This window comes from Anopheles maculipalpis, chromosome 3RL, assembly GCF_943734695.1.
Source record: "Anopheles maculipalpis chromosome 3RL, idAnoMacuDA_375_x, whole genome shotgun sequence".
NCBI lineage: Eukaryota > Metazoa > Arthropoda > Insecta > Diptera > Culicidae > Anopheles > Anopheles maculipalpis.
This window is the reverse complement of record NC_064872.1, coordinates 77,492,891-77,520,228: the sequence shown is the minus strand read 5'-3', so window position 1 is coordinate 77,520,228 and position 27,338 is coordinate 77,492,891. Positions and strand designations below refer to the sequence as shown.

General features: G+C 42.5%; 2 protein-coding genes across 2 annotated transcripts in view; both read left to right on the top strand.

Annotated features, from left to right (window-relative positions):
- Positions 1–27,338, top strand: part of LOC126561019 (chymotrypsin-2-like) — a 260,072-nt gene that overhangs the window by 94,038 nt on the left and 138,696 nt on the right. The window lies entirely within an intron of this gene.
- The window catches only part of LOC126561322 (uncharacterized), a 46,833-nt gene continuing 41,070 nt past the window's right edge, over positions 21,576–27,338 (top strand). The window contains exon 1 of the mRNA XM_050217397.1: positions 21,576–23,069. Coding sequence (XP_050073354.1) covers positions 21,595–23,069 — 1,475 coding nt within the window. The 5' untranslated portion in view covers positions 21,576–21,594. The remainder of the gene's footprint in view (positions 23,070–27,338) is intronic.

The window sequence follows — 27,338 nt, the reverse complement described above, 5'->3', positions numbered from 1 at the left end:
TCCACTCAACATAAACGTATCATTTAACACTATAAGTTATGATTTTTGTTATTAATTTATTCAGATTTATTTAAGAATGCAAGTAATTTTAGAACAATCCACATTCTACACATTCTAAAGCTTTTTCACTTTCAGCTTCATTTTCTTCTCGACCAAATGGAGGCGCATGGTACCTGGTACGGCCAAACGCTTTTTCATTCGTTTCATCCATACCACACAATGGGCAAAAAGTTGGGTAACTCCTTTCGTTGAACGCAGCTCGGCGTAAATGTAATGTACGAAATGTATGCCTGTGTGTGCGATTGTGTGCGAACCATCGCCAACGCAAAATGACGACCGACCGATGTTGGCACAATCGTTATGCATCATTTAGCAAGTCAAATTTTGGACGCGTTACACCATTTTCCAGCTGCACGACATTACAATGCAAAGCGGCTGCTAGCTGTCGAATTTACATGCCGAATGATACGTGAACGGAGAAGCCAACCAGAACCAACACAATTAGCATTTTCACCGACTGCGTTTGCTTTTGCTGCCGGCCTTTAAAGTATGCATGTGGCACTCGTGGCTAACAAACGTCGTTCGCCAGCGATAAGCAATCTTGTACATGCGAATCAATGCTGTATTTTGTGTTGCAATTTGTTTTGTTTTTGCCAGTTTTGTGTGTTTGTTTAAATGCAATCGTTAATAATAGGTCTTAGGTAAATACAAAGATAAAAATTTGGCTCTTTTGGCGAGAGGTTCAATTATAATAATATAAAAGTCAAATGATTAAGCGCACATAATAAGCCTTACTAAATACATAAAAAGGTTAAATAATAGACCGATTACTTTCAATACTGACCTGTTTCAACAAAGGAATTAATAAGCAATGTTTACATGTTTCCTTTTCAAACACTTTAGCCGTTTCTGGTCATAATTTTCCGTTAAGCAAATATTGTCAACAATTAGTGTACCATTATTTTCATCAGACCTTCAACAATGCTCCCAGGAAATGTATAATAAGCCCCAATTATAGGACAGCACAAATACCGTACCATAGGAAGCACGGCCCACAGGGTAAAAAAATTTAAAATGTAAATAAACAACTCGTTGGTTATTGTGTCCTTGCTGCCGGGTGAAACCCTACAGCAAACACCATTCGAACGCCCGATATCGACGGGAACAAGGAAATGGTGCTCGTGCTTTCCATCCTGTACTTTCCATCGGTTTACAATGTTAAGGAGGTCGATGCATGGTAGTGGTGCTGGTGATTGTGACAGGATCGAGACTGTCGTCAATTTTCCTCGGCACTAATGCTGGCAAAGCCTCACCCTGGACAAGGGTTGGTTCGTGTTTACGGTTCATAATTTAGTCCCGTTAACGTTCCTTCGTTTCATTTGCGCGTGTAACGGTTGGACGGTGGATTCTGATTTTAAACTATCGTTGTCAGTGGGGACAAAAGGGCGAACTGTGTAGCATTTTCTGTGGAAGGCACAAGTGTACGATACAGTTGGGACGGAGTGCTATTGATCCTGTTGGCCATGCAAAGAGCATTGCCAATGAGATTGGCATTTTTAATGTTAAACAGTTTCAGATATTGCTTTTAAATGAAGGTTCGCCCACAATTTATTGTAGTAATGAAGCAAAGTATTTTTGACGTTGGTTTGAAAATGTTAGTTCAAAAAGTTTTATAAAATCCCGTGACTACGACCCAATGCGATATTATCAACAACAAATTTAAATATTTACATTTACAACTTAAAACAAAAAAAATTATAACTTATTAAAAACAAACTAATTATAAACCACTGCCATTTTTTTATTAAAAAATGTGCTATTTTAACTAAATTTCTGAAACCCTTTAGCTCACTGATCAATAAGTTGTGCTCCATTCGCGATGGATAATTTTTTAATTGCTTTTGCTTTCCACCATGCTTCAATACGTTGTATTGTGCTTATTAAATACTCATTTTTCCTCGTTTGTGATCATGTTTCACGTACGTGCAACACAAACGAAGATCAACTCAATTTTGGAAATGAGGCTCAAAAGGGTTATGATTGTGTGAAGGAGAACGATTTAATCGTCAATGAGTTCTCACGTTCCAAGAAAGATGAATGCATACGACCAGCTATGTAAATGATTTCACGTATCACTTTAACAGCTTTGGATGTTAATCAGAGCACAAACTTTGGTTGGAAGAACAGGAGGTTGTATTCATATAAAATAATATTTTGTTTGCAATCTGTTAACTTATTTTTTTATGGGTGAAATTTCCAACAAATAAACATTTTCGAATTAACCGAGAATGCCCGGGATAAGGCAAAGAATAAGGAGGAAATGCTTTATCAATATGATTATAGAATATATTCAACAAAAACAGTGTTGACAATACGGCACTGGACCGTCATAATTAATTATAAAAAAAATAAACATTTTCGCTTGCATGTTTTTTATCTTTTTTTTTTTCAAAACTCTTTTCAAAACACAAAATCAATTTTGTTCAAAGTTAGTTAACACTAGCTTTGACAATTATTTATCCAAATCTCCCAGAAACAATAATCAACTCAAAACACTATCATTACGAAACGTCATCACTTTCCAAACCCGATCATATTCTCCAATCAATATGTTATTCAAAAAAAAAAAGGATCGATCGGCATCGGCAGCCTCACCGTCCCATTCTTCTTCTCTAATTCTGTGAGTAAATAACATTTACAACCACGCAAAGCTAGGAAAAGGTCAATCCGAACCTCCGAAGGCCAAAAACCAAATCTTTGGGATTATCATACAGAGCGTAATGGTGGGTGGGTTGAATAAGGGGGGAACACCAAACACCGAGGCCGAGGCCGAGAGAGTGGATTTGGATAAATCGGTCCGGTTCACATACGCTCGGAGCGTCATCTTGTTCAATCAGACTTTCATTCAAATAAACGGCCCCGGACCATGAGTCAACCATGGTAACCTGTGTGCGTGTGTGTGGGAGAGGTTTGTGTTAGTGCCGGTGGGTTTGCACAGTCAAAAGGAAATGTTGATTTTTAGTTCCACATTCACTAACCCACGCCCTTTGTTGGACGGCTTGAAATCACAGTAATATAGCTGGGAGAAGCAGCTTGTTTTTCTTTCATTTTCTCTTTCCCTCCCATGTGTGTACTCAGCGTTCGAATGCATTTGGTAAAGAATCGATGACATCGAAAGGAAGCGGCACAGAAATCAATTTCATTCGGTAAACATTCATTCGCACAGTGTATTTTTTTCTGGTTTTCTTTCTATAGTAGATTTTGTTTTGCCCTTCTCACTTGCACAATCGGCACGAACCGAAGCTGAAAATCTATCCGGGAAGTGTAAACTTTCGATAAATAAACTAAAGTCTGCCTGACGATAAGGTAAGCTGGGTTTTTTTTTTGCTTAGCTAGGCCTCTGTTTGTAAGCTTTTCCAAAGCTCAAAATCCTTTGTAGTGAGCCTGCTGCATAAAGCTAATTCCAGGAAAATTCGAGGAAATGCTTTGATTCCATTTACTGCCGATTTCATCCGTAACGTTTTTTTTTTTTCTTTCGCGCACAACATATCGTTCACGTGACAAATCATCTGATGCGTTTCCGGGGGAAGCGAGTACTGGGAAAAAAGCACAGGAAAAACATGTATCCTTTTGAACGCAGTTGTAAGCATCATTTCAACAAAAATCTAACATTTTCCGATACGTTTCATGGCAGGGCTACGGGAATAGAAAAAAAGGGAAACTTAGTGAATGTGCGATGGTTTCGTATGTGACGGATCGTTCACCATTGAATAATAAAAATAAAATCACGTGCCGATCGGTAAAGGTTCAAATTCGGTTTTATATCCTTAGCACGATGGTTTACTTACTTTTTCCTATATTGTTACCCACTGTGGAATGCGTTGCGATCCGAGCTTCAGATGGAACGCACCATCGGAAGTTGATCGATTTGAGCTAGTCGTAGAGCATTATTTCTATTTCCATGGCAATTTTTTTTTGTAGAAAAATAAAAAATTGGAGTTAAAAGCAAAAGTGCAAATGCTTTTTCTTTACATATATTTTGAACTATCTACTACAAAGTCGCATGATATTTTGTATCACGATATTATTTGTAAACTGAAATCTTTTTACTAGCCTCATCTAACAATTCTCCTATCTAGCCAATCGCAAAACCACGTGCCTTTTCTTATGGAGAACGGCTGAATATTTGCGAAAGCCTTTTCTTTTTTTAACTTGTGTTTGTGTGTTTTATTCATACCCGAAGAAAACGTTCCCTTCTAGTAGACAAATTCACATCTTTTATCGCTTTTCCGTGCGCTACTGAGCAGTATCGTACATCTTCTTTTGCAATTCAGATCACTGACACCCAGCAGTAAAGTGTCATAGGAAGAATAAAAAGAAAACACGTGTTGAAAATTATTCCTTGTCAGGGATTTGCTCTCATCGCTGTGATCATCGTCGGATGGGGTGTAAAAAATACACTCACCACACACAGAACCACAGTGTACCGTACTGGTGCTGACATTTCGCTACTGCCGGCCGCTTTCACCGTATCGATCAGCACGGTTTGATGCGTGACAGCTTGCACATCCTGTACGAAGATATTTCAATTTTGGGCCCATTTGCATGCATGTTTCACACTAATCTGAAGCTCTTTCGAACGCTCCTTTTCCGCTTCCTACTTTCTTCCGACGTTTCCAAGGTTAGAGGACACCTAAAGCCTCCGTTTGCAACCCGGACATTTTCCTTATCGATTGCAAAACCGGCACACTTTTGACACTCGCTGCTTATCGTTTCCCATAGTAGTGATGGATAGAGTTTGGGTTGCTTGAGGAGGGGGGGGGGGGTGTGCAGGGTTGGTACAAGCATGAGGCTTTCCGGTACATGCCCTACCAGTAACAGCACATCACACAGGTCTATTGCGATATGGACGATCCGGGCGGTTTGTCGTATCGAGATGGTTACCATCGTAAAACGGGTACGCATGGGATGGTTTGGGAAATTTAAATGTTTATGTTACCCCAGAATATTTGCCTTTTGAAAAATGTTTCCGTGCAGAAGATGCTTTTGAGCAACAGAGCTTTTTGTTTTGTTTTGAGCATGTCAGGACAATGTTGTCGAGATATTGTGATATTCAAATCAGATCTATTAGAAGCTACCATTGGCTTGTGTTGCAAACGAAATAAGCTGTTTGCGAATTGTAACATTATAACATTCATGGTATGTTATTTTTTAAAATGTAAATGGCGATGCTTATAAAATTAGGAGCCTTTCAATTCATTATTTTTTTCATTATTCATATGAATCCTTTGACTGTGAAGTATTGTTATTTAAAAAGCACTAAAAAATCTATGTTAAAGAAAATGTTGGATTGCCCCTAATATAGTTTGTATTTGTTATCTTACTTAAGATGAAGTTACGCATTAAGCATTATCAATGATATAAATAATCAATATTTTGGCAAACTAAATACAATCGATGAATGTGAAACATATTCTAAAAGAAATTATTTCTGGCATTTTTAATATTTATTATCCTAAACCGTTGTCATTAGAGATTAAATAGAAAATACGATCTCTTTTTCTAATTTCTTTGAAAATTGCATTCAAAAAAAAACCTAAAAAACAAAGCAGTTTTCACTTGTATTTCGCTTAATAATATTCCATCCCATGTTCTACCTTCCTGGAAGCAATTAGCTGCATTAGAAACGTTCGCTTTGTTTTATTCTCACCCCAATTTTGCTGGGAGCTATACTTAACGTGTAAATATTTCATTATATTCTACCACACTTTCCTCGCTAGTCTCTGTAAGCTCATGTTAAATTGAGTGATGAAACTGGCATTCAAGGTGCAGGTCCAACAGTTATTAACGGCGCTCAGTATCGCTGCCCATCGCAGCCTTGAGCCAAGAAACATTATTATCATTCCATTCGAATGAAGGTGAAAATAATGCTATCAAACTAAAAGGTAGCGTTCTTTGGATATTATGACCCACAAGATTCGCTATCATTCTGTTGGATGAAATAGAAATTCATGGAACGAATTGTTTGATAAATTGTTTAAGGGAAAATTTCGAGTAAATTCTCCATCTTATGTTAACATTATTTTCTGGACGCTTGTTATGACAATAAGTCTTTAGCTACGTGTTTGTGTTTCCTGAATGGTCAGATACTTTTACAACTTTCACAAAATGCTGTACAGCTGAGTGTAAAACGTCCAAAAGCTTTAAATTCTTTGGTTGATAAAGGTCACCTTCTTCGACGACCAATTTTCACGTACTTAAACTCGCTCAAACACGGTTAATACACACAAGCGAATTCAATTGGAAACTTAAATTAGCTGGTTTACTTATTAAAAGCGTCGAGTCTCGCTAGGTTCATCGTCAGTTGTTTTATGATATGGCGCCTGTTTGCCCGTAAGGCACACATTACAATGGGTGGTATGGAAGTAAAAGTGGGTTGACTTCATTATCACAAGACGCCATTTTCGTAACGTTCCGTGTGGCGTTCCTGCCAGTAATGGACGTTATTGAGCGTTCATCGTGAAACGTCGATGTGATGGATAAGTTTCGTAATCGAGCGAATTAGGCACGTTTAGGAGAACCATGTAGTAGTGGGAGTGCATGTGTGTGTGCGTGTTATAAGTTGACTTTCGTATGTTATATACACACACACACGAACTGGTGGGAAACATTTTACGGGACATGATCAAGATTCGCTGCTCGAAACATTCCTCACACCTAACTGACGTGGTCAATGAGTTGTTTCATGTAAGATAACAGTTTTCTTGCTGATTTTTTTCATGCATCTTCAATTCAATCAACTGTTTTTAACATTAAACTGAAAAGCCTTGAACTTGTGTGTCAACCCGAAAAACCTTTCAAATAAATGAATGTTAAAGGTGTCAAATAAGTTTTACAATTCAACATATTCCACACAAAAAAAGGAGTTCCGAGTTCGAGTAGGAAGCACACCTTTTGCTACAAGCACACTTTAGCTTCGTGCTGTTCCTTTTCGTTTCCTCCTACACACGACTCAGTCGTAACCACCAGCACAAGCCGGCTTTTTAAAGTGTGTGGCTATAAAAGACAACGAAATGAATCAACATAAATTGACATAATTTAATTAACGACATCATTCAAAGTTGCTTGCAAACGGTGTCTAATGAGTTTAGTCGATTGAATAAAACTTTGGCATTTTTGGAAGCTCTCACTCTCAGTGTGTGTGAGTTCAGTATGTATACGAAGCCGAACCACACGTGCAGAGGCACAAGGCACAAAAAAAAGCACCGAAACAAGACGCTTTCCCACGCTCGTGTGTCTGCAGACAGCTTGGTTGAAGGTTGATTTCATTTTTTCCTCCGTTTCCGTTCCTTCCTCCCCGGGGGGTTCTCTGGTCCTCGTTTTCACCGGTGCCAGTTTAGTATATTGCGTGAATATTTTATAGCTTCACGAGACGCACATTAAATGAAAAGAAGTCAAGAAGCTTTTCCATTTTTTCCTTGTAACCGTCCAACTCCTTATCATTCTTGCCTGGGTTGTTTCGTGTCTCTAGCACCGTTTTTTGAGATTCGCATTCACAAAAGATGATGAATCAAACCGACGGCAACCGGTAAAGCGTGGGAAACGCTTGTCTTTTACCGAAAACGAAACGAAAGTCCATTTTACACCAGCGCGTAACAGCTTTTGTAATAAAGCTGCTCTGGTGTGGACAGTTTTTTCTTTCATTTTTTTTTCATATTCACTCTATCCGCCAACGCAATCCGACCAGACAAAGGATAAGAATTTACCTTGTGTTTCATTGTGCGTGTGTGTGTGTGTACCGGTAGTGGTACAATAGTACACATTGTTAGGAGCGCATGCAATACGTCCCCTTGGGGGTCATTTGTTGAAGGGACATACGTGACGGGATGTACGAGATTATGTTTTATTGTGTCTCTTTACCCCTACAGTTACGTCAGCAAACGCTCATGATTTTCCTACCGGGTCGATTTGCTGTGGAAGACTGCAAAAAACTGGCAGGCCTTTAACTCGTAACGCAATTTTGTTGATATCCTTCTGCTTCTTCTAGCGTTTATTCTGCAGTTCTTTAACGCATTCCATCTCTGCACAAGCTACTGAACTCAGTATTTGCTGTTGGACATTTTATGGGCATCGTGTCTTGTCATGAATATGTTACATTTGACAAGCAATCAAATGCATTTTTATCCCATTTGATTGACCCCTAAAACTACGTGACTGTATATTCATACATAAGTAATGAGCAACAAAATGTATTTTGAGACGAGGGCAAGGTCATGTAAATGTTATATAAAGTGAAATTGTAGCGAATCATTCCAAGAAATGTCAAATTTTCTTAGCAGATCACTATGAGTGATTGAAGTAGCGAGGTTTTGAATACGTTAAGGTTTCGAATACGTTTGAATTACGCACAGTACATATGGCGATCATAGTATTAGTAAACTAGGCAGATGTTTGGGACCCCGAACTTTAAAAAAGCTATGACAGAGTCGGATTTCCTTAAAATAAGCTGTTTGGTCATAGGACTGTTGGACAAATGCCCCCAGAACATAGCAAAGGGTGCTCTCTTCAAAGGGAGAAAGTATCTGTTCTATCGATGGCAGGGATGATGCAGCAAATCTTTTTATAAGTTACTATTTAACAGCAACAGTAGCAACCACTAACTAATTTTATAATTTCCTTGAGCTTTAAAAAGAAGTTTAAGCTTTTTAAATATTTTTTCATTGGATTTCAATCCAAAAACATACTCGTGAAAATGTAATTTAACGTAGGGATGAGGAAAAATCTAGATTCTAGATTAGGTCAAAGGCAACACGAACATATTGCTCGAAAAAATGCAAGACGAAAAACTATTTTTAGTTCGAAATCAGATTTTCATCCATTTGCGCATTCAGCCCGTATAAAGCATTAATTAAAATATTTTAATCTCAGACTCAGTTGCCAAGTTCTGTAAGCCATCCAAAACTACAAACGGTATGCCGGCATGCTTTCACCGCTATCATACGTTCCGCTAATCATTCAACAATCTCACAGGAAAAGCTATTCATAACATCAGTAAACAAGATCTTGTGCATGTGTTTCTCCATTCGGATCCATTCGGAAATTAGCTTCATCAGCATGAAAACGGTGGTTTCTGTAGCGTGTGTTTGATCCCGAATGAAAACGTTATTTTAATATGATGTTTGTCACGTTCCCGTGTTGGTACGACGACGACCATCACCACCACGAATAATCTCCAGACTAGGGTCGATGGTACGGTTGAACGTTGTGTTCGACGGAAGCAAGCGCCAAACCACATGCGCGCGGTATAAACAACGCAACAAATCGCAAAACGAATACTATTATTCAGTGGCTCCGGATCACGGTCGTTCCGGGTATAGCGTAAACAAAAACGAACCGTCCGAGACCGGTTCCAAAAGCCATCTTTCTCGCTTCGAGCCACTCCATCCCAAACAGTACCGGAGTTTCGGAGCAAAGCTAACCCCTCCATAGCATGTGTGCGCGTGTCTGTTTGTACGACAAACTCTATTTACACAGTACACTGCCGTACTGTAGTTTGAGTAGCTTTTCCCGTACGGCAGAACCTGTCAAACCGGAAGTTCAGCTATCTGCGTGACAACTTCCACGAAAACTCCTGCGCTAAATCACGCTATGTACAAATACGCGGTATTGCTTCGTCAGCGTTTCGCTATCTTTCACCGTAACGGGAAAGAGAGCATCGAGCACTGCTGCGTACACGATTCGGATCTAGTCGAGCGACTGGGAATACGAAGGGAGCTTGAGCTCAATCTGTCAGACCGAAGTCTGTAGCTAGACTTTTGGAAGTTAATCTTGGGTGCAAACGGAGGGGGGGGGGGGGGGCGATCAAGAAAATGGAAAAGTGATGCTTTTGAGGAAAATGTTTATTAATTTTCTACCATCTACATTCCCAAAAAACCCCACCACGACGGGTCGTTTGCAAACTTACACACAAATGTCAGCCACACTGGTAACTCGTGGGCAAATCTGTTCGGTGAACTCGGGCCGACCTTGGCAAGTATTTCGATTCTTCCCTCATTTCTCTTTTACCGCAGCTAATCGGCAATGCAAACGTTGTTCCACTTTGAACGGGGTGGTGGCATTTCAGGATGGCATTTTAGCTTTCTAGTTTTTTTTTTTTGGTTCTTTGGTTTTTTGGTCCACTTGCGCTAATTTCTGGCAAAGATTAATTTCATCCCGTTTCCCGAGATCGCCCGGGAAAGTCACACGGTATCAAATTCGTTTGCAACTTTTTCGCTCCGGAAAGGGCTGCAAGATCGAAAAGAAAACCAATGAACCTTTTCAAGAGCCAAAACAGGAGTAACGGGAGAAAAAAAAATTTCGCCCGCTTGCCGTACCGTCAGAATGCGTTTGCTTGCCGTACAAGTAAATTGTTTTTCGCTTAAGTCGATAGATATTTTGTTCGTTTTTTACCATCTTTGCTGGGTTCATTTTTTCTCATCCTTCTCGGATTTTCACCCAGAACCCTCCAGAACCCTGCTGAGCAGTCGAACCGTTCCCAATAACGAACGCTCAGTAAAGAATGCGAAAAGAACGAAGCAAAGATAATTAAAATTTAATGAAACTAAACTTTCGCTCCAGCCAGTTATCAAACGATCCCGTCCATGGTGTCTATGTGTGTGTATGTATTGGTCCCGAGATGGCTTATAACGGCGTGTTTCAGAGATGAGGAAAACGAGGCAGAGTAAAGAAAAGCAATGGTTCCCGATGTTTCCCCTGTAGCTCATTATGAGTTCATCATTACGGGCCGGCCCTCGGTCGTACTTGCGCCGCTGGCCGGCATCGTAATGTGCTACGGTGCGACAACACCGGACCGGATGTCCTTTCGAGTCTTGGTACCTCATTACCATAAAACTTCATCATTTCGGGCGGTGCGTCTCGTGGACCACACGAACGAAGGAAATTAATTTCATAACTGGCACAACATAGCGCGGTTAAGCCGGTTCATACTTGCTCACACGTGTGTTGCTTGTGTGTTGGTCAAGGTCACAAGGTTCTGCTTGTAAGGATCAAGGTCTTTAATAAGAATGATATCGCTGAAAACACTGAACAAGCATGGTCCCGTTGTTAATTAATGTTGATGTTATGTTCGACAACGACCAGACAACTATTTTGTACCTCAGATTGTAATATAACGTTTAATTTGGTTGAAAATGATGTGTCCAACTCAACTGCATTCAATGACAGGGTAAATCTTTTTAACCCAATTTGCATCTAAAAAATCATAAAAGCGTATCGCAAAGCAAACGCAATATCGAGCTGCGAAAGTCAGTCCTTGATCACTAAGTATTTCATTAAAGGAAGCCATTTTCATTGCCAAGGAAACTTGGTAATTTTAAGCATCAAATAGCGTAAGTTCTGAAATAAAAATCATAGTGTATGGTTTATAGCATAAAGTTATCTAAATTGCAAGCTTTTGGGTTATTTCAGGTGTGATTTTTAATGGCCAAAGTTTCGTCTGATTTTCAAAAGTAATAGCAACTACATTGTTACTGTTCACTTTAAACTATAAAAAATACATATTTTTTCCAAACATAATCGTAGAAACTGTTGTCTTTTTACGCAATTCATATTTGTCGAGGGTAACGCCCAGTGCTTGATAAAAGTGATGGAGGCGCCCAGTGCTTCGTTAAGGAAGGAAGCAATTTTTAATTTGCATTTTTGCTCTAATACTTGATTTATAGGAGTAGTACTACATAACGAAATAAAAAATATTTAAAAAAAATTCGGCCCGATGGTGATACGACAACGGCATCAAAATTCACACGGCAGGACCGCAGCTCAAATCCCATCCGGCTCGTTCCCCCGCAGTGAGAACTGACTATCCAACACCGTGGTTTCAACAAGTCTAGTAAGCTATTAGGCGTGATCTAGAAGCTCATTAAGCCAATAAAATGAAGAAGAAGAATCAAGATGGAAGTTTTTTAATGATAAAAACAGCTAAAAAAATCAAGTAATTTAATTGTGAATCGTTTTGTTCCATGCAAATCTTTATTTAATTTTTGAAAGTATGACATGCGCTGTGGACTTAAAGGCGCAAGCGTGATGAATGCGTATATAAAGGAGATTGACGGGGATTTTCCTCCCTATTTTTTGTCTTATCACAGACTTGCTCGGATTAATTATTTACTGTAATAAAAGTTATAAAAATAGCACCTTTTAAAGAAATCATTAACATAATAAGAAAAACAACATAATTTACAAAAACACTAAAGATTAACAAAATAAGTCATGCGTCTGTCTAGCCTGATGTGATCCAATCCAAAGCTTTAAAAATGATATGATCAATTTCACATCCGCTTAGCATGATATGGGTATAGTTTTGTCTCCTCAATGTGAGTGTACTTGTATCGATGGTTTCACTGTTCGATTTTATTTCCCCATTCTTTTCCTCCAATATCGCTAATGGGCAGTAAGTGAAAGCTAGCTGATACTAGTGCCCATGTAATTGCTACTTCAATTGGATTTTCCTTCAACGCTAATTCCAATTCCTTTCTTTCGTATCTTTCTTTCATTTTCCTTCCTGATTTAGTTTAGTTTTTTTTTTCGTGCACTCCCTAGAAACGGGTCGAGATAAAGATGGCCCTGACTGCTGTTTGGAAAGCACTTCAACCCGCAAAACCCCACCGAAGGACGAACACAAGTGGAAGGAAAATCGATTTTCCTATTATTACTTCCTGGGCTAGTTTCTGGTACTTTTTTTATTGCTTTTGCTACTGTCCCAAACGGGTTATGTACTGTTGGAGGGAGAGTGAAAACCTGGATGGCGACGAATCGGAAGGCTGGTCACCGAGAAGCTTTACTATGGTTTTGCTTACGTTCGATACTGTCTACCCCGATTATGATGCACTTGCAATGGGCAGAAGCAATTGTGAACGTCTGCCTGATACCTAGCTAACTGTGTCCTCATTCCGTTGGTTGGCCCACGTCGAAAAAAAAGGAAACAAATGCTTCGCCTAGAAAGTGGATGAAAAATATTCGACAAAAACGAAAACAGGCACGATAAAAGTGTGTGAGGAGAAAAAACACAGCCGAAAGTGGATTGCAAGCTGTCCCGATTCGAATGTCGAGTGGCATCTGTTTGGAGCCGAACGTGGAGGTCTCCCATTTCATTTCCAATAATCCTATTTTTATTTACACTGCAATCAATGAGGTTGCTCCAGTAGGTAGCCAGACACAGAAAGACGATCCCGGTTGGCTGTTTGCCCACTGCCAGACGACGTCTTCGATGATTCCGTATTCACGATGTTCAAACACTGTATAAAAACGGTATTGCCACAATTTGCTGCAGATGATAGAAAAGTAGCACACCATTAGTTTCTGCATTTAGCTAGGATGTGGTACACGAAGATCGTTGCAAGGCTGGGTTTATAATAGGTAATTATTATTTCCTGTCAACATCAGCTATTTTCCACTATGGGAATAGGGTTGTCGATTTAAAATATGCTTATGTTAACAGCAACTGAATGAAGAATAATTTTTGATGATTATTATTATGGTGCAAATGATTCATTTCAAATAAATACTCATAAACAAACGTAACAACAAACGTTCAGCAATGTATTTCGTACAAAATATATAATCATACGCCTCACTCCAGCAAGCGCTTCTCCGACCACCAATTCACGACAAATTACTATAATTCCTGCAAACAAACTGTGATATCTCAGCGGATAACCTAACGCAATGTACTGAACACGGTAATCCTGTACGCACAACTTTATTGGTTGCGACTTAACTCCTTCGCGGTTTTCATCAGACTGACCCACTCCACTCGGTCACAAATAAATTTCATAATTCCCTCTCTTCTCTCACTCTCTCCTTATCTCTTCATTCCCTCTCTGTTCCCCCTTAACGTGGTCCGGCGAACAGCCGCAACTCGCTTGCCTCGCTTCTCTGGTCCGTCCGACCACACAAGCCGCCCGCTTGCATTCTACGGTGGGTTTCGCGGAATTCTGGCCGGTGTCGATGAGATCGAACAACAATTGCGGGTGCCGCCGTTCCAGACAATTGTCGCCAAAACAGATGCCACTCGGACAGCCTTCCGTTCGCTCCTCACCCCGCACCTCTCTCTCCTTCCTCAGCCCGCCATTCTCGCCCGTTCCTTAGACCGCGCATCTCGCTCGTTCCATCGAAATGGAACATCCTCCCGGCCAGGTTGATGCTACGGATCTATAACTGGAAGAAGAGCTAATTTATGAACAGGACGTTTAAACTCACCACTCCTTGTCTTCACATCCACTACCCGGATCAATCCGTCCTCGCCCGGGAACACCCTTGCAATGCGTCCCAGCTTCCACAATTGCGGGGGCGTATTATCCTCCTTTATTAGAACCAATGCTCCCTCCTTTACGTTGTCCTTTATTTTGGTCCACTTGTATCTAGTTTGCAGTTCGCACAAATACTCCCTTTGCCATCTATTCCAGAATTGCTGCCGCAGTTGTTGGATTCTCTGCCATTTATTCAAGCGACCTTCAGGCATATCTAAATAGGATGGTTCTGCAACTCCAATCAAGGGACGATCAATTGTAAAATGAGCTGGAGTAAGGCATTCCAAATCGTTAGGATCATTTGAGTGAGCATACAATGGCCTTGAGTTTAAGATGGCTTCAATTTGGCATAGAAGCGTGCTAAAATCAGTTATTGTTAGAGATGCAGATTTATAAATCTTCTTCAGTACACTCTTAACACTCTTGACCCCTGCCTCCCAGATTCCTCCAAAGTGAGGGGCACCAGGGGGTATCATTTTCCATACGATCTCCTTTTCTTGGCAATACTGGAAAATGCCTTGGCCTGTCGCCTCCTTCCTAAACATCTCATACAGCTCTCGTAGTTCATTTTTTGCTCCGACAAAATTTGTCGCATTATCACTGAAGATTTCTTCAGGTATTCCTCTTCTTGATACAAATCGTCTCAAAGCTGAGAGAAAGGCACCAGTTGATAAGTCCTCCACTGCTTCCAAATGGATCGCCTTAGTCACCATACACACGAATACACATATGTATCCCTTTATTGCCGCAACACGACGTATACCGGATTTCAGCATAATTGGCCCAGCAAAGTCAAGCCCAACTCGTTGAAAGGTAGGAGCAGCTGTTACACGGTAGCTAGGAAAATCACCCATCTGTTGTTCCAAAGTAGTTGGCTTGCTTCGGAAACAGGTAATGCATTTATGCAGAACCATTCGAACCGTTGATCGCGCATTGACAACCCAAAATTGCTGACGAAGAATCGCAATCACTCCAGATGGCCCGACGTGCAAATTTTCACGATGAATTGTTGCAATTAAACGATGTGTAATCACATTTCGATTTGGAAGAAGAAGTTGATGCTTGTTTCCAAAAGCCAGATTTGCATGTCTTATACGACCTCCTACCCGCAGTAACTCACCATCCAAAAAAAGGTTAAGGTCTTGATAACGTTGCAACGGTTTGCTATTTTTTACGGCCGAAACTACTTCCGGTAGATCCTGATGCTGAATTGCTCTAATGATCCAACGCATCGATTCTCGCAATTCGGGAATAGTAGGGTTTGGATCATTAATGCGTTCGCCCTTGCGACGCTTTGTGTTTTGTTTGAACCGCACGATGTAGGCAAGTATTCTTTGTGTCTTTCTAAAGGATTCATATTTCTCCAAAATTGGGAGAACTTTCAGCGGTACGATAACATTGCAGATAACCTCGTTGCGCAATTCCGGAATTTCATCATCATTTAGTTCATCGATGCAAACATTTGGTATCTCACAAGTACGTAAAAACTCCGGACCATTCCACCACATCTCATTTGAAACCAGTAGCGACGCCGATTGACCCCTTGATATAACATCCGCAGGGTTTTGATGTGTCCGAACATAACGCCAAATGAATGCTCGGTTCTCGTTGATCTCGGCTACACGATTTCGTACAAAAACATTCAGGCACTCTATCGGCTTTTTCAACCATGCCAGAACTATTTGGCTATCCGACCACAAGTTAATCGTTTCGAAATTAAAATCCTTTAATGCTTCCAGTACTTTTTTCACTAGACGACAAAGCAATGAAGCTGCAAGCAGTTCCATTCTAGGAATTGTCACGTTCGATAAAGGGGCAACCCGAGATTTGCTGATCACTAATCTCAATTGCGCTTCACCATTCCTCTCTATTGATCTTATATAGACGCAGGCTCCATATGCCTTCAAAGAAGCATCCGCAAATCCATGGATCTCTAATGAAACTGCATTTGTACTTACTACATGTCGAGGAATTCGAACTTGATTTTCTGTTGGCAATGCTTCCAAAAAATTATCCCATTCTTCTATCAACGGCTCAGAAATTTGATCATCCCAGTCCAACCTTGCTAACCATAGCTTTTGCATCAAAATCTTTGCCAACACAACCACTGGAGAAATAAGCCCCAATGGGTCAAATATTTTTGCAATGGCAGACAGAACCTCTCGTTTGGTAGGTGTTCTGCCCTTAGACGGTACCTTTGTCAAAAATATAAATTCATCATTCATCGGATTCCACATCAAACCTAACGTTTTGATGATTTCGTTAGCTTCACAATCGCCGATTTTTGTTAGAGCATCCCGATCTTCAAATGGTATCGATTCCAAAAGCCTTTCATCATTCGCTGACCATTTATGAAGTGTCATACCCGCCTTTCTAAACACCTCAATGAGTTGCACTTGTGCAGCATGGACAGTCTCGATATCATTTGCCCCAAACAATCCATCGTCGACATAAAAATTCTCTTCAATAATGCGACTGGCTAAGGGAAAACCTTCTCGTTCATCTCTCGCTAGCTGCAACAACGTTCGCGTTGCTAGAAAAGGTGCTGCTGCCGTTCCGTAGGTCACCGTGGTAAGCTCAAGCACACGCAGTTGTTCATTCGGCGAAGCTCTCCAGAATACTCGTTGTAGCGGGCTGTCGCAGGGATCCACCTTTATCTGTCGAAACATTTTAGATATATCGGCACTTACCACATATCGAGGCATTCTAAAACGCAGCTTGATGGAAAGTAAGTCGTGTTGTACCTTAGGGCCGGTCATCATAACGTCGTTCAAAGACAAGCCGTTTACCTTCGCCGAAGCATCGAACACCACACGGCACTTGGTAGTGTTCTTGGCCGGGTTCAATACAGCATGATGCGGCAGATACCACCTTTTCACGGAGCCATCGTCCTCACTTTCATCAACCACTCTACAATGCCCTAACTCCTCGTATTCACTCATAAACGCTTGATATTGTTCACGTAACGATGGATTTTTCAACAGTTTTGTTTCCAACAAATAAAACCTACGCAGCGCTACACTTCGCGAACAACACAATTGGCTTATCGATTCCCTTAAAGGCAACTGCACAACATACCTGCCACTGGATTCACGATAATGTGTCTTCACAAAATGCTCTTCACATATCTCGTCTTCCACCTTCACGGAACGCTCACTTGTCACATCTTCAACTTCCCAAAACCTTTGCACTATTGTTTCCAAATTTTCTTTTGTCACAACATTTGTGTACACCTCACGCTCTTTGTGTATTTCCGCAACACGTCCACCTATCACCCATCCGAAATGAGTGTCCGTCATCATGGGAAGTGTTTTCGCCAATTTCACTGAACCAGATGCCATTATTTCCGAAAGACAATCCATTCCCAATAAAATGTCTACACAACTTGGATTGTTGAAATATGGATCGGCCAACATCGATTTATCAGGCAAATTCCACTTCGACGTATCGAAATACACAGAAGGTATTCTACCTGTTATTTCACGATACACAAAACATGTCACGTCCATAGCAAAATCACTACACCGAGATTTCACTGTAAAAGTACACTTTTTCTTCACCGAAGATTCAACGTTGCCAATCCCCTTAACCGGTACGTTCACGTTTACCAAATTTACGCCTAATTTCGTTGCAAGCGCTTCAGTCACACAACTGATTTGCGATCCACTGTCCAACATCGCACGACACAACAACACCTCTTTGTTTGGTAATTCCGCGTAAAGCAAGACGGTTTGCAAGAGAACAATACTTCCCGCCGCATCGGTATTGTTCACATGCTGGCTCGCGCTCACTTGTTCGGGTTCCCTTGAAACCGGTTCTGGACCGTTGTCCCAATGCAATACCGTGTTGTGTGGTCTGTGGCACCTGTTACATTTCAAATGCGATTTGCAACGATTTCGCCAATGTCCCGGTTTTAGGCAAATTAAGCAAAGACGCTTCGATCTAATAAAACTTTCCCGATCCTTTCCATGCAGTCGCATCAGCTCAGAGCACTTGAACGTTTCATGGGCACCCTTACACAATTCACACACAACTACACTGCACACGGTTGTAGCTGCATTCGATCTCATAGGCGTAACACCACTTGAGCTGGGCCCTTTCGAAACAAAACGTCCCCTTTGCCCCGCTGCAACATTTCCTTGGCACCTTTCTAGAACCGACACTCTTTCTTTTAGGAAGCACAAGGTTTTTTCATAACAAGGAAGTTCGTTTCTAGGGACACTCGCTTCCCATAGTTTCTTTGTTTCAATATCTAACGCATTCGCTATCAAATGTATCACCATCGCACACGACAGACCGGTAAAGTTTTCACCTAAATACTTTAGATTTTCCACGTGACTTTCAACCGATTCAACCAAACCGCGCAAACCTACATAACTTTCCTCATTCACTTTTTTCAAATTCAAAAGTCCACTAATATGTAAGTCTACCATACGCCGTTTGTTATCATAACGTTCGGATAACAGTTGCCACGCACGTTCATAATTACCGTCGTTTATTGTTTTCTCATCTATTACCTTGGCAGCCTCACCACTCAAGGCCTTTTCAAGATGATACAACTTGATACGCGAATCTTCACTACTTTTGTCAACAATATCTTTGAATATTGTTTTAAACCGCGCCCACTCCTCATACTTGCCACTGAACGAAGGTATTGGCCGAGGAAGCGGAGCATTCACAATCACTGACGAAACGCTAGGAGCAGGTATCAATGCTTTTGGTGAAATGGACTGTGCCGCAAGGGCTTCAGATGCACTTTCTATTTCCATCATCACCTCCTCATGCAATTTCACTGTCTCCTTAAACTTGTCGTCATGCACTTCACTTTCGTCATGTTTTATGATCTCACCATAATGTTTGTTGTGTTCTTCTAAAGCACTATCTGCCTTCTTCCCGAACACTTTGCACTGTACCGCGGTCAGCGCATTTCCCTCTTCCTTCGCCTGCACAATGTTGTCCCTTATGCGAATCAATTCGCCATACGCAAGGTCACGCATGTGCACATGCGGCCTTACAGCAACAATTACATCCACCCAACCGGGTTGTGGCGCCGGCTTTACGGTTGGAGTGCGAGACGTCCGAGGCGTTCGAGTCATGATGACGCGATTTTTACCGATATCCAAAGCACAAAGGGTCAATATCCGAAGTTCGAAGGACCAATGTGTCTCAGCGGATAACCTAACGCAATGTACTGAACACGGTAATCCTGTACGCACAACTTTATTGGTTGCGACTTAACTCCTTCGCGGTTTTCATCAGACTGACCCACTCCACTCGGTCACAAATAAATTTCATAATTCCCTCTCTTCTCTCACTCTCTCCTTATCTCTTCATTCCCTCTCTGTTCCCCCTTAACGTGGTCCGGCGAACAGCCGCAACTCGCTTGCCTCGCTTCTCTGGTCCGTCCGACCACACAAGCCGCCCGCTTGCATTCTACGGTGGGTTTCGCGGAATTCTGGCCGGTGTCGATGAGATCGAACAACAATTGCGGGTGCCGCCGTTCCAGACAATTGTCGCCAAAACAGATGCCACTCGGACAGCCTTCCGTTCGCTCCTCACCCCGCACCTCTCTCTCCTTCCTCAGCCCGCCATTCTCGCCCGTTCCTTAGACCGCGCATCTCGCTCGTTCCATCGAAATGGAACACAAACCACTCATTTCTCATACCGCATGCCTTTTCATGCTCAAAAAGCTTCACTTCCAGCTGAGTGTACTATACAATCTAAGCCTTACCGTGAAATGCTAAACCATTCCACAATGATTATAGGTTTTAAAATTGATACGTCAAATGATGCCGCTGAGTAATATGGTGGAAAATCCGGTCTGCCTTTAACCGGAAAACAGATTCGTTCAGAGAAATGGTGTAACAAAACTGACAGTTCCTGACAGGGCAGAAAATACCGTAGCCGCGGTTAGTGTGTTCCAGCACTGTATATGTATTCAAACCCGTAAGCCATTCCTGGTTGGCTGTGTAATAAGCACGAATTTAGCCGCCAGTTACGGAGTGCAACCAGATGGAAATAACATCATTTCGCTGTTTGAATTGCTCCGGAAACTTGAAAGACCATTCGCTGGGGTTGCACCGTTGCACACAAGCACTTTATCATTTTTAGTAATACGTATTGGAAAGCGGCAAGCAAGTTCTCATATTTGAAAAGTCTTGCATGCTTCAATCTCCATTATTAAGTGAGCAAATCGATCCGTCCCTTTCAAACGGGAAGTTCTCGTCACCGCGTTCGAGATGGGATGTCATCGAAAAGAAAATTGTTCCCTAAAAGTGCACAGCTGGCAAATTGATTGAATTTCCGTACGAACGATTGCAAAGTTCGTTCGCGTTGGAGTGTGGCTGGCTGGAGAGGGAGCAGGAAAATGGAGAGAAAAAAGTTTTCCAATCTGATAAACGACACAACGAAATGGGAATCATATAATATATACGAGATGATAAATGAAATGGTTTTCGTGGGAGGAACGACTTTGGCTTCTTGCAAGTAAATAGTTATCTTCAAACGTCCATCTATTCCTTACACATTTCTTAACAATTTTCCTATTTTTTCTTCTGATTTACAGGTAATATTCATCAAGGGAACGCTGCTCTACCGTTTACGGCATCTCAGCCGTAAACGATCTAATCGCATTCAACGATACCAACACAAACAAAACGTGCCTCGTACGCGATAGAGGCAACAGCTGACAAATTTTCTTTTCACGTTTATCGATCACAGTTCCGCGCAAAAGAGTACAAATCATTCAATCAAAAGTAAAATCCACACGAAGCATTTGGATTTATTGATTGCAACCGAAGCGATACTTAACGATACGCATCATGGCGATCCGGAGTGGACTATTCTTAATGTTCATCTGCGATAGCCAGTAAGCAACACAGCAGAAGATGCAGCCAACGTTGGTGCCTTCGGGGTGATAAAACAATTTACAGAATCAACAGCAAATCACTCCCGGTGGGCTCGTTTGCATATACATACATTTAAGCGCTCTCCATTCACGCTTTCCCAGCCCAGCATTATGTATGCCCGGCGTACACGCGCAATGGGTTGTGAACATTATGCTAAAGGTGCGGTACAAGCTGCTTGAAACAACACACCCTGTGTCTGGTTAATTCACCGCGCACAGCTTCATTACGTTGCATCCGCCATTTGCTCCCGATACTTATGTCCAGTGGATCGTGCTGCTCAAAACCGCCCCAATCGATGCCGATGAGCAGGAAAGGTGGATAAGCAGTGTAGCAGCAGGAAAAGCACCGGCAAAGCAGCATCGCTGGTGAAGCTTTTAACAATGTTACGTCAGTACCATTTCGTGCTCCTGTCCCTGGCGTGCTTCGCGGCTAATTGCTGCAGTTCCAGCTCGGAGTACTTAATCATTCGCCATGGCCGGTCGCGGGTGCGTCACTCGAGCGAGAAGGACCACATCCGGTGGGGCTTGCAAGTGTTCGACAACTTTACGCTGCTAGACTATGATGCGGGCGGCAGTGGATCCGGCAGCGGTTCGGGTAGTGGCAGCGAGGAAACACAGCCCGTACCGGTGAAAGAACCACCGCTGACGAACGGTGCTACCGGAAGCACGCTCACGATACGATTTGATGAGTCGGAAGAGCTCGAGCGCATGATTGAGCTAAGCGATTTCGATAACTTGCGCTTCAGTGCTAGTGGCAGTGCCGTCCGTACCGGTGGACCGATCGAGGCGGAACCGGGATCACTAGCGACTGCCACTACCGGGCGGGAAAGGAAGCTTATCAAGAAGGAAATAATGGAAAACATTCGCCGCACGGTCGACAAGGGGCTCGAGTACCTGAAATCGCACAACAACCTGGACGAAGTGAAAATCGAACTCGTCCCATTCCGTGGCGGTGCAGCAAAGCACACCAAGCCGGACGGTAGGAAACAGTCGCCCGGCACAACGATTGACAGCCGTGTTAGCAATCGCGCGGAAGAGCAATCGTACTGGACGACGAGCATCCCGACGTCCACCGTGTCCGGTCGCAACGGCGTCAAGTCGTTGCCATGGGTAGATGAAATTGCTAAAAGTGTCCAGCGTACGTTGAGCGAAAGCGCTCAAGTGTCCGCATCCAATCAACGACTAATCTCGTTAGACGCGATTCCACGAACGGTAAACCCCCCGCTAACAGGCGTAACTACGCCACACGACCGGCCCAGACAGTCGCGGGTTGACGGTTCGGCAAGCGAGATACATGCGAACGGTTCACCGAACGGCTGGAACCCGGGGTCAAGGATTGTGCCGAACGGAGAGGATTATCCTAATGACATGCCGGCGGCCGTTGACATGGGTAACCACGGTCGAGAGGCGTTAGAGCACGGGGAGGTACGTACGCTGGACGAAGACGAGGAAGAGCCTGACACGAACGAACATCCGCCCAGCATCGATGCGCCACAGGACGATGATCCGCTGCTACAGGATGCCGAAATGGAGGACGCGATCGACGAGGAGGAGGAGGCAACGGCGGCATTCGAGCTGGACGGATCGGACGTGGACATTAACAATGTTTTCCACATGGAGGAGAGTGATCTGAGCGAGCTGGACGAAACGAGCCGCAACAATCGGCGCAACCTGATGAAGGGCCGGGACGTGGTGACACAGTTTCTGCAGATCGTCGAGAGCCAGCATCTGCTCGGGGCGAACTGTACTGCCGGGACGGCGCTCAATCTCGGCGAGGGCGTCGTCGACCGGTACGCGCAGGACCGGTTTCGCGTCGAGGCGGAAATTGCCGTCAACCGGGCGAACATGCTGACCAGGTAAGTGAGACCGTTGGTTTATTTATGGTTGATTTTTACGCGTTTTTTAACTCCTTGCTGGTTGGTGGGGATGTTTAGAGTGCGCCCCGGAACCGAATGTGCTCGAGCTGCGATGCTGTAAAATTTGCCTTCAAGCAAACAGTGGACCGAACTGTGATTGAGCTACCTGTCACACATACAGTGTTCTGTACGGTTCACTCAATTTGATATGTAGAGGTCGGTATGAGTGTGAACAAGACCAAAATGATTGGTTTTCCAAGGTTAATCCCAACCGAGGTGTACATGAAATTTCTTATTTGTGTCTTCTTTGTTTTGGTACGTATTTTTTACAATTTTCCACATGTACACGATGAGATTTGATTGGATCGGGTTGGTATTTGTAATAGAGGCTCTGTTGATACAGTGCCGATTGGAGTTCGCCACAGTGAAATGGTGATGTTAAAGCATGGACAGGTTACAAGAACAGCACAACAGACTTCATTAAAACTTTATCAGTCTGTGTTGTGACACGCTGCTATTGTCGAAAAGAGTGACGCCACTGTTTAAGGCCCTTGCTGACATGCTCCTGCCCATTTTAATAACGTTATTTCGAATAGGAAGTTTATTAGTTGTTACTGATTGATGGCATCGCAGGTTGCAAAATGCGTTTGCCATCACTCAGTACCTAATTGATCACATCCCACATAATTTTGCCGGCGGTTCCGAGAGTGTGTTTTGGTGTAAAATTTATTTCACCTCTAGCGCGCTAAGCAGCTTACTTGAAATAATAGCTCTTCCTAAATGATTTTCCCATCGCTCAAAACGAGAAATAATTTACTTTGCCCAGAAAATACCGGTAGGTGGTTTTTGGTGCCGTGTGTGTGTGTGTGTGAGTGTTTCTATTACTTTCTCTCTTCACTGCAGGCGCGTATAAATACACACACGATTCACTTACCATATTTCATGAGACAGAGATGGAAGAAATTCGATTTTACCTCGTGCCCTGCTAATATGTCACATTCGATCACTTCGCCCTAACGCACTGTTGTGTGTGTGTGTGTGTGTGTGTGTGTGTGTGTGTGTGTGTGGCTCCTTGCCATCGTCTACGACGCCATGAGTGAGCATAATAATCGATTTCGCTTTGCCAGCACCGCCAGCAGACACATTGTGCCACAGAACAAAGTGCAGACTCACTCGAAAGTACGCAACACAGAAGCATCACTCCATTGGCAAACCGTTCAAGCACGACCAGCAAATAAAGGCATAAGAAGATCGGTGTACCTCCGATTCCCCCGCCCCTGCCCACCCAAAGTCAAGTGCCGTTTAATCTGGCCTGAGCACTGGAAACCGAAAATGGCGAACCGTCACCATTGATTTCTTCCATTTCGTGTGCTTCCATCCCCGGACCGTACGCTCCACTGCACCATGGGAAACGAAACCGTGAATGAAGTGTTGCGAAGAATTGATCTCTAGAAGAGAATCATTACTTCTGTATCGAACAGAAAGTAGCAGGAAAACGCCGCTTTCTAAAGAAGATCGTACGTTTGGCGCGATTTTCCTGCTGTCTTATAAACAACATTAAAGAAAATCAAAACGCGAAAATTCTTTAATGTTATTTTAAGCAAAACAAAACAATGTATGTAAAGTTGGCCTATTGCAGCTTATGAAAATTTTACCCGGCATGAAACCTTTTTCTGTTACACAGAAAAAAAAATCAAGAAAAACAGCCAAACAAATCGCTTGTGCTACATTCGTTACTGTAATCAAAAAACCATACTTCTAACGCCTGTTTGTATCAGGCAAGTTTTTTTATGTCATGTGTTTGTGTATGTAAGAGGAAAGAACTTGATACTTGGCGCAACGTTCAACATTTGTTGCTCACACTGCCTCTCCCCGCAAAACGCCTTACACCATTTAACGCAACGACATCGAAAGCTCGCAAAGCTTGCTCGCTTCTAATGAGCGGAGCACATCAGACCTAACCGCCAGACCTTAGCAGCATTAGGTTAAGAAACGGTAAATTGCTATTCCACCTGACGTTAATTGGTTGTGAGTGCTTCCATTAATTAATTTCGGATACTCTCCATAACGTGTGCGATGCCATCCCCCGGTGCCTGGTGGAGACCGTTCCCGAAAAAGCAAGGAAGTACACACAGCAACAAATGCTTGTCGGTATCGATGATTGGATTTCGTGTTCAATTTTCTTCCGAAAGGCGGGAGGGGAACGGCATTTGTTTGAGTTGCGAAGAGCAGTCAATCGAGCCCACTCGTGCCTATCTGGAAACTAATTTGGTTCCGGGCAATGAATGATGGGTTCCACGGCAAACCACTCATGCGTTTTCATGTATCCTGTGTGCGGTTAATGGTAGTGTGCGCGTGTAGCCAAGGAATAGGTACGTACTAGGTACATTTGGTTCGATCTTGAGATTGGTAAGGACATGGTTTTGTTTTTTCCCCGTAAGGGAAAAACGCTTTGCTAACCGGACTGTGAACTGTGCGTGTAGGTGTTCAAGTATTCGTTGGGGATGATGGGGTTCAGGGAAAAGGTAAGGATCGTAACCACATCCCAAACCCAGGCCATACATCTCAGGAAACATGAGGTTCAATGTAGAATGTTATGTTAGGTGTGAACAATGGGTACACCAACGGAAGAGAAGGTGTACCACCACCAACGGGTACTAAGGATTTAATTGAAATACAAATTGTAGTGCCGCGTGCCGGATTGGAAAGGTTCAACAGACCTGATGACTTTGTTCATACGATACGGAAGGGTGTGTATCGATTTAAATAATGCTGTGATTTACATTTGTGTTAATTGACGCCATTTAAATCACTGCTAGTGAATGCGTTTCGAACTGTTCTGTACGATAGCTGGTAAAGATAGCAGGTCTAGTGGGATATCAGGAGCCACTCAAATGGAACTGAGCTGCATCAATTGTTGGGAAATTGCTTTGGAAACTAATTTAATACAAAGCACAAGAAAGACACTAACTTTTCATTAGCTGGTTCAATCTTAGTAACTGCTCGAAAAACTGCTCGATTTTGGAAAATAACTTCTACATATGGATAAATTCTACTTCTTATAAAAGTGGCGCCTAACATCACAATATAGAGAGGATTGCAATAAGCCAAAATGAAAATAGCAAAATTAAAGGAAGCTGCCTTCAGTAAGGGCTAGACCGCAAAGATGTATACCCCAAACCAAAGTATATTTGGCCGTTTCTGGTTGAGCTCAGTACCGCTGCAGCCTATTATTAAAAACAGTACATTCGTATGCGTGTACAACCAGTTTGTACCCTTCTTTATTGCCGTTGGGTTTGGAGACTATGAAGCACTTCAAATAATAAGCGTTGGGCCAGGCTCTATTCAACTTCAATTCCACAGCACAAGAGTGATCTCCATTCATGACAATTCCAATGCTAGGAAAGCAAGAGTTTTTTTTTTTTTTTTGCCTATTTACGCTCCCCAGTGTATGAACGATTTCTCGAGAAGCCCGGACAAGTCAGGACATCATCATACGCTACTTTTCCTGCATTAGCAAACCGGGCAGCCAGTGACGGTGTACCGACTTTCCTGGGAGCTCACTCCCTGTGGAGTTTAGCGAAAACTAAGGACCTGCTCATAATATCAACAAAACAGCTTACACCATCATTGTTACAAGTGGAAGCGTGCTGTGTACTGAAGGCCAAACCCGACCGTTTCTTCTGCCCACTGTAGCATCCTGGTTATACTTTACCTACCCTGTGTGTTTGTGTACACTAGCCGTAGCATTCCCGGATCCATTTTTCCACAGTGCATCATAATGCACTACATGGTCCACGTTGTTTGTACACAATGGAGGACTGATTTATCGTACACTGAAGGCACGGCAGAACAATGCAACCAGAGCTTTAACCTCAGCCTCTGTGTGGATGTTTAGTTAAAAGCGATTGTTTGAAGAAGGTTATTTGAATTAAATCAAAACGAGTTTACATTACCATTGCTAGTTGTCGTGCGTGGTCGGTAAACTGTATGACGCGGGTACAGGACAGTAATTTATCGAGTAGTTGTTCCCCTGGACCAGGTAGTTATTGTTATTGGCGTACTATCATGTACGGTTTGTTTGCCAACAAACCAATTAAAGGGTGGGACACCCATCGAGGAGGATGGTAGAAAATGTAGAGATAATTTGTATACAGATAGTGAAAACCAGCAAAATAATAAATAGAAACATTTTACACATGCTTCCATACTTTATTTAGATAATCCATCGCTTTAAACCGATGAAGGGATTTTCGTGCCTGACGTTGC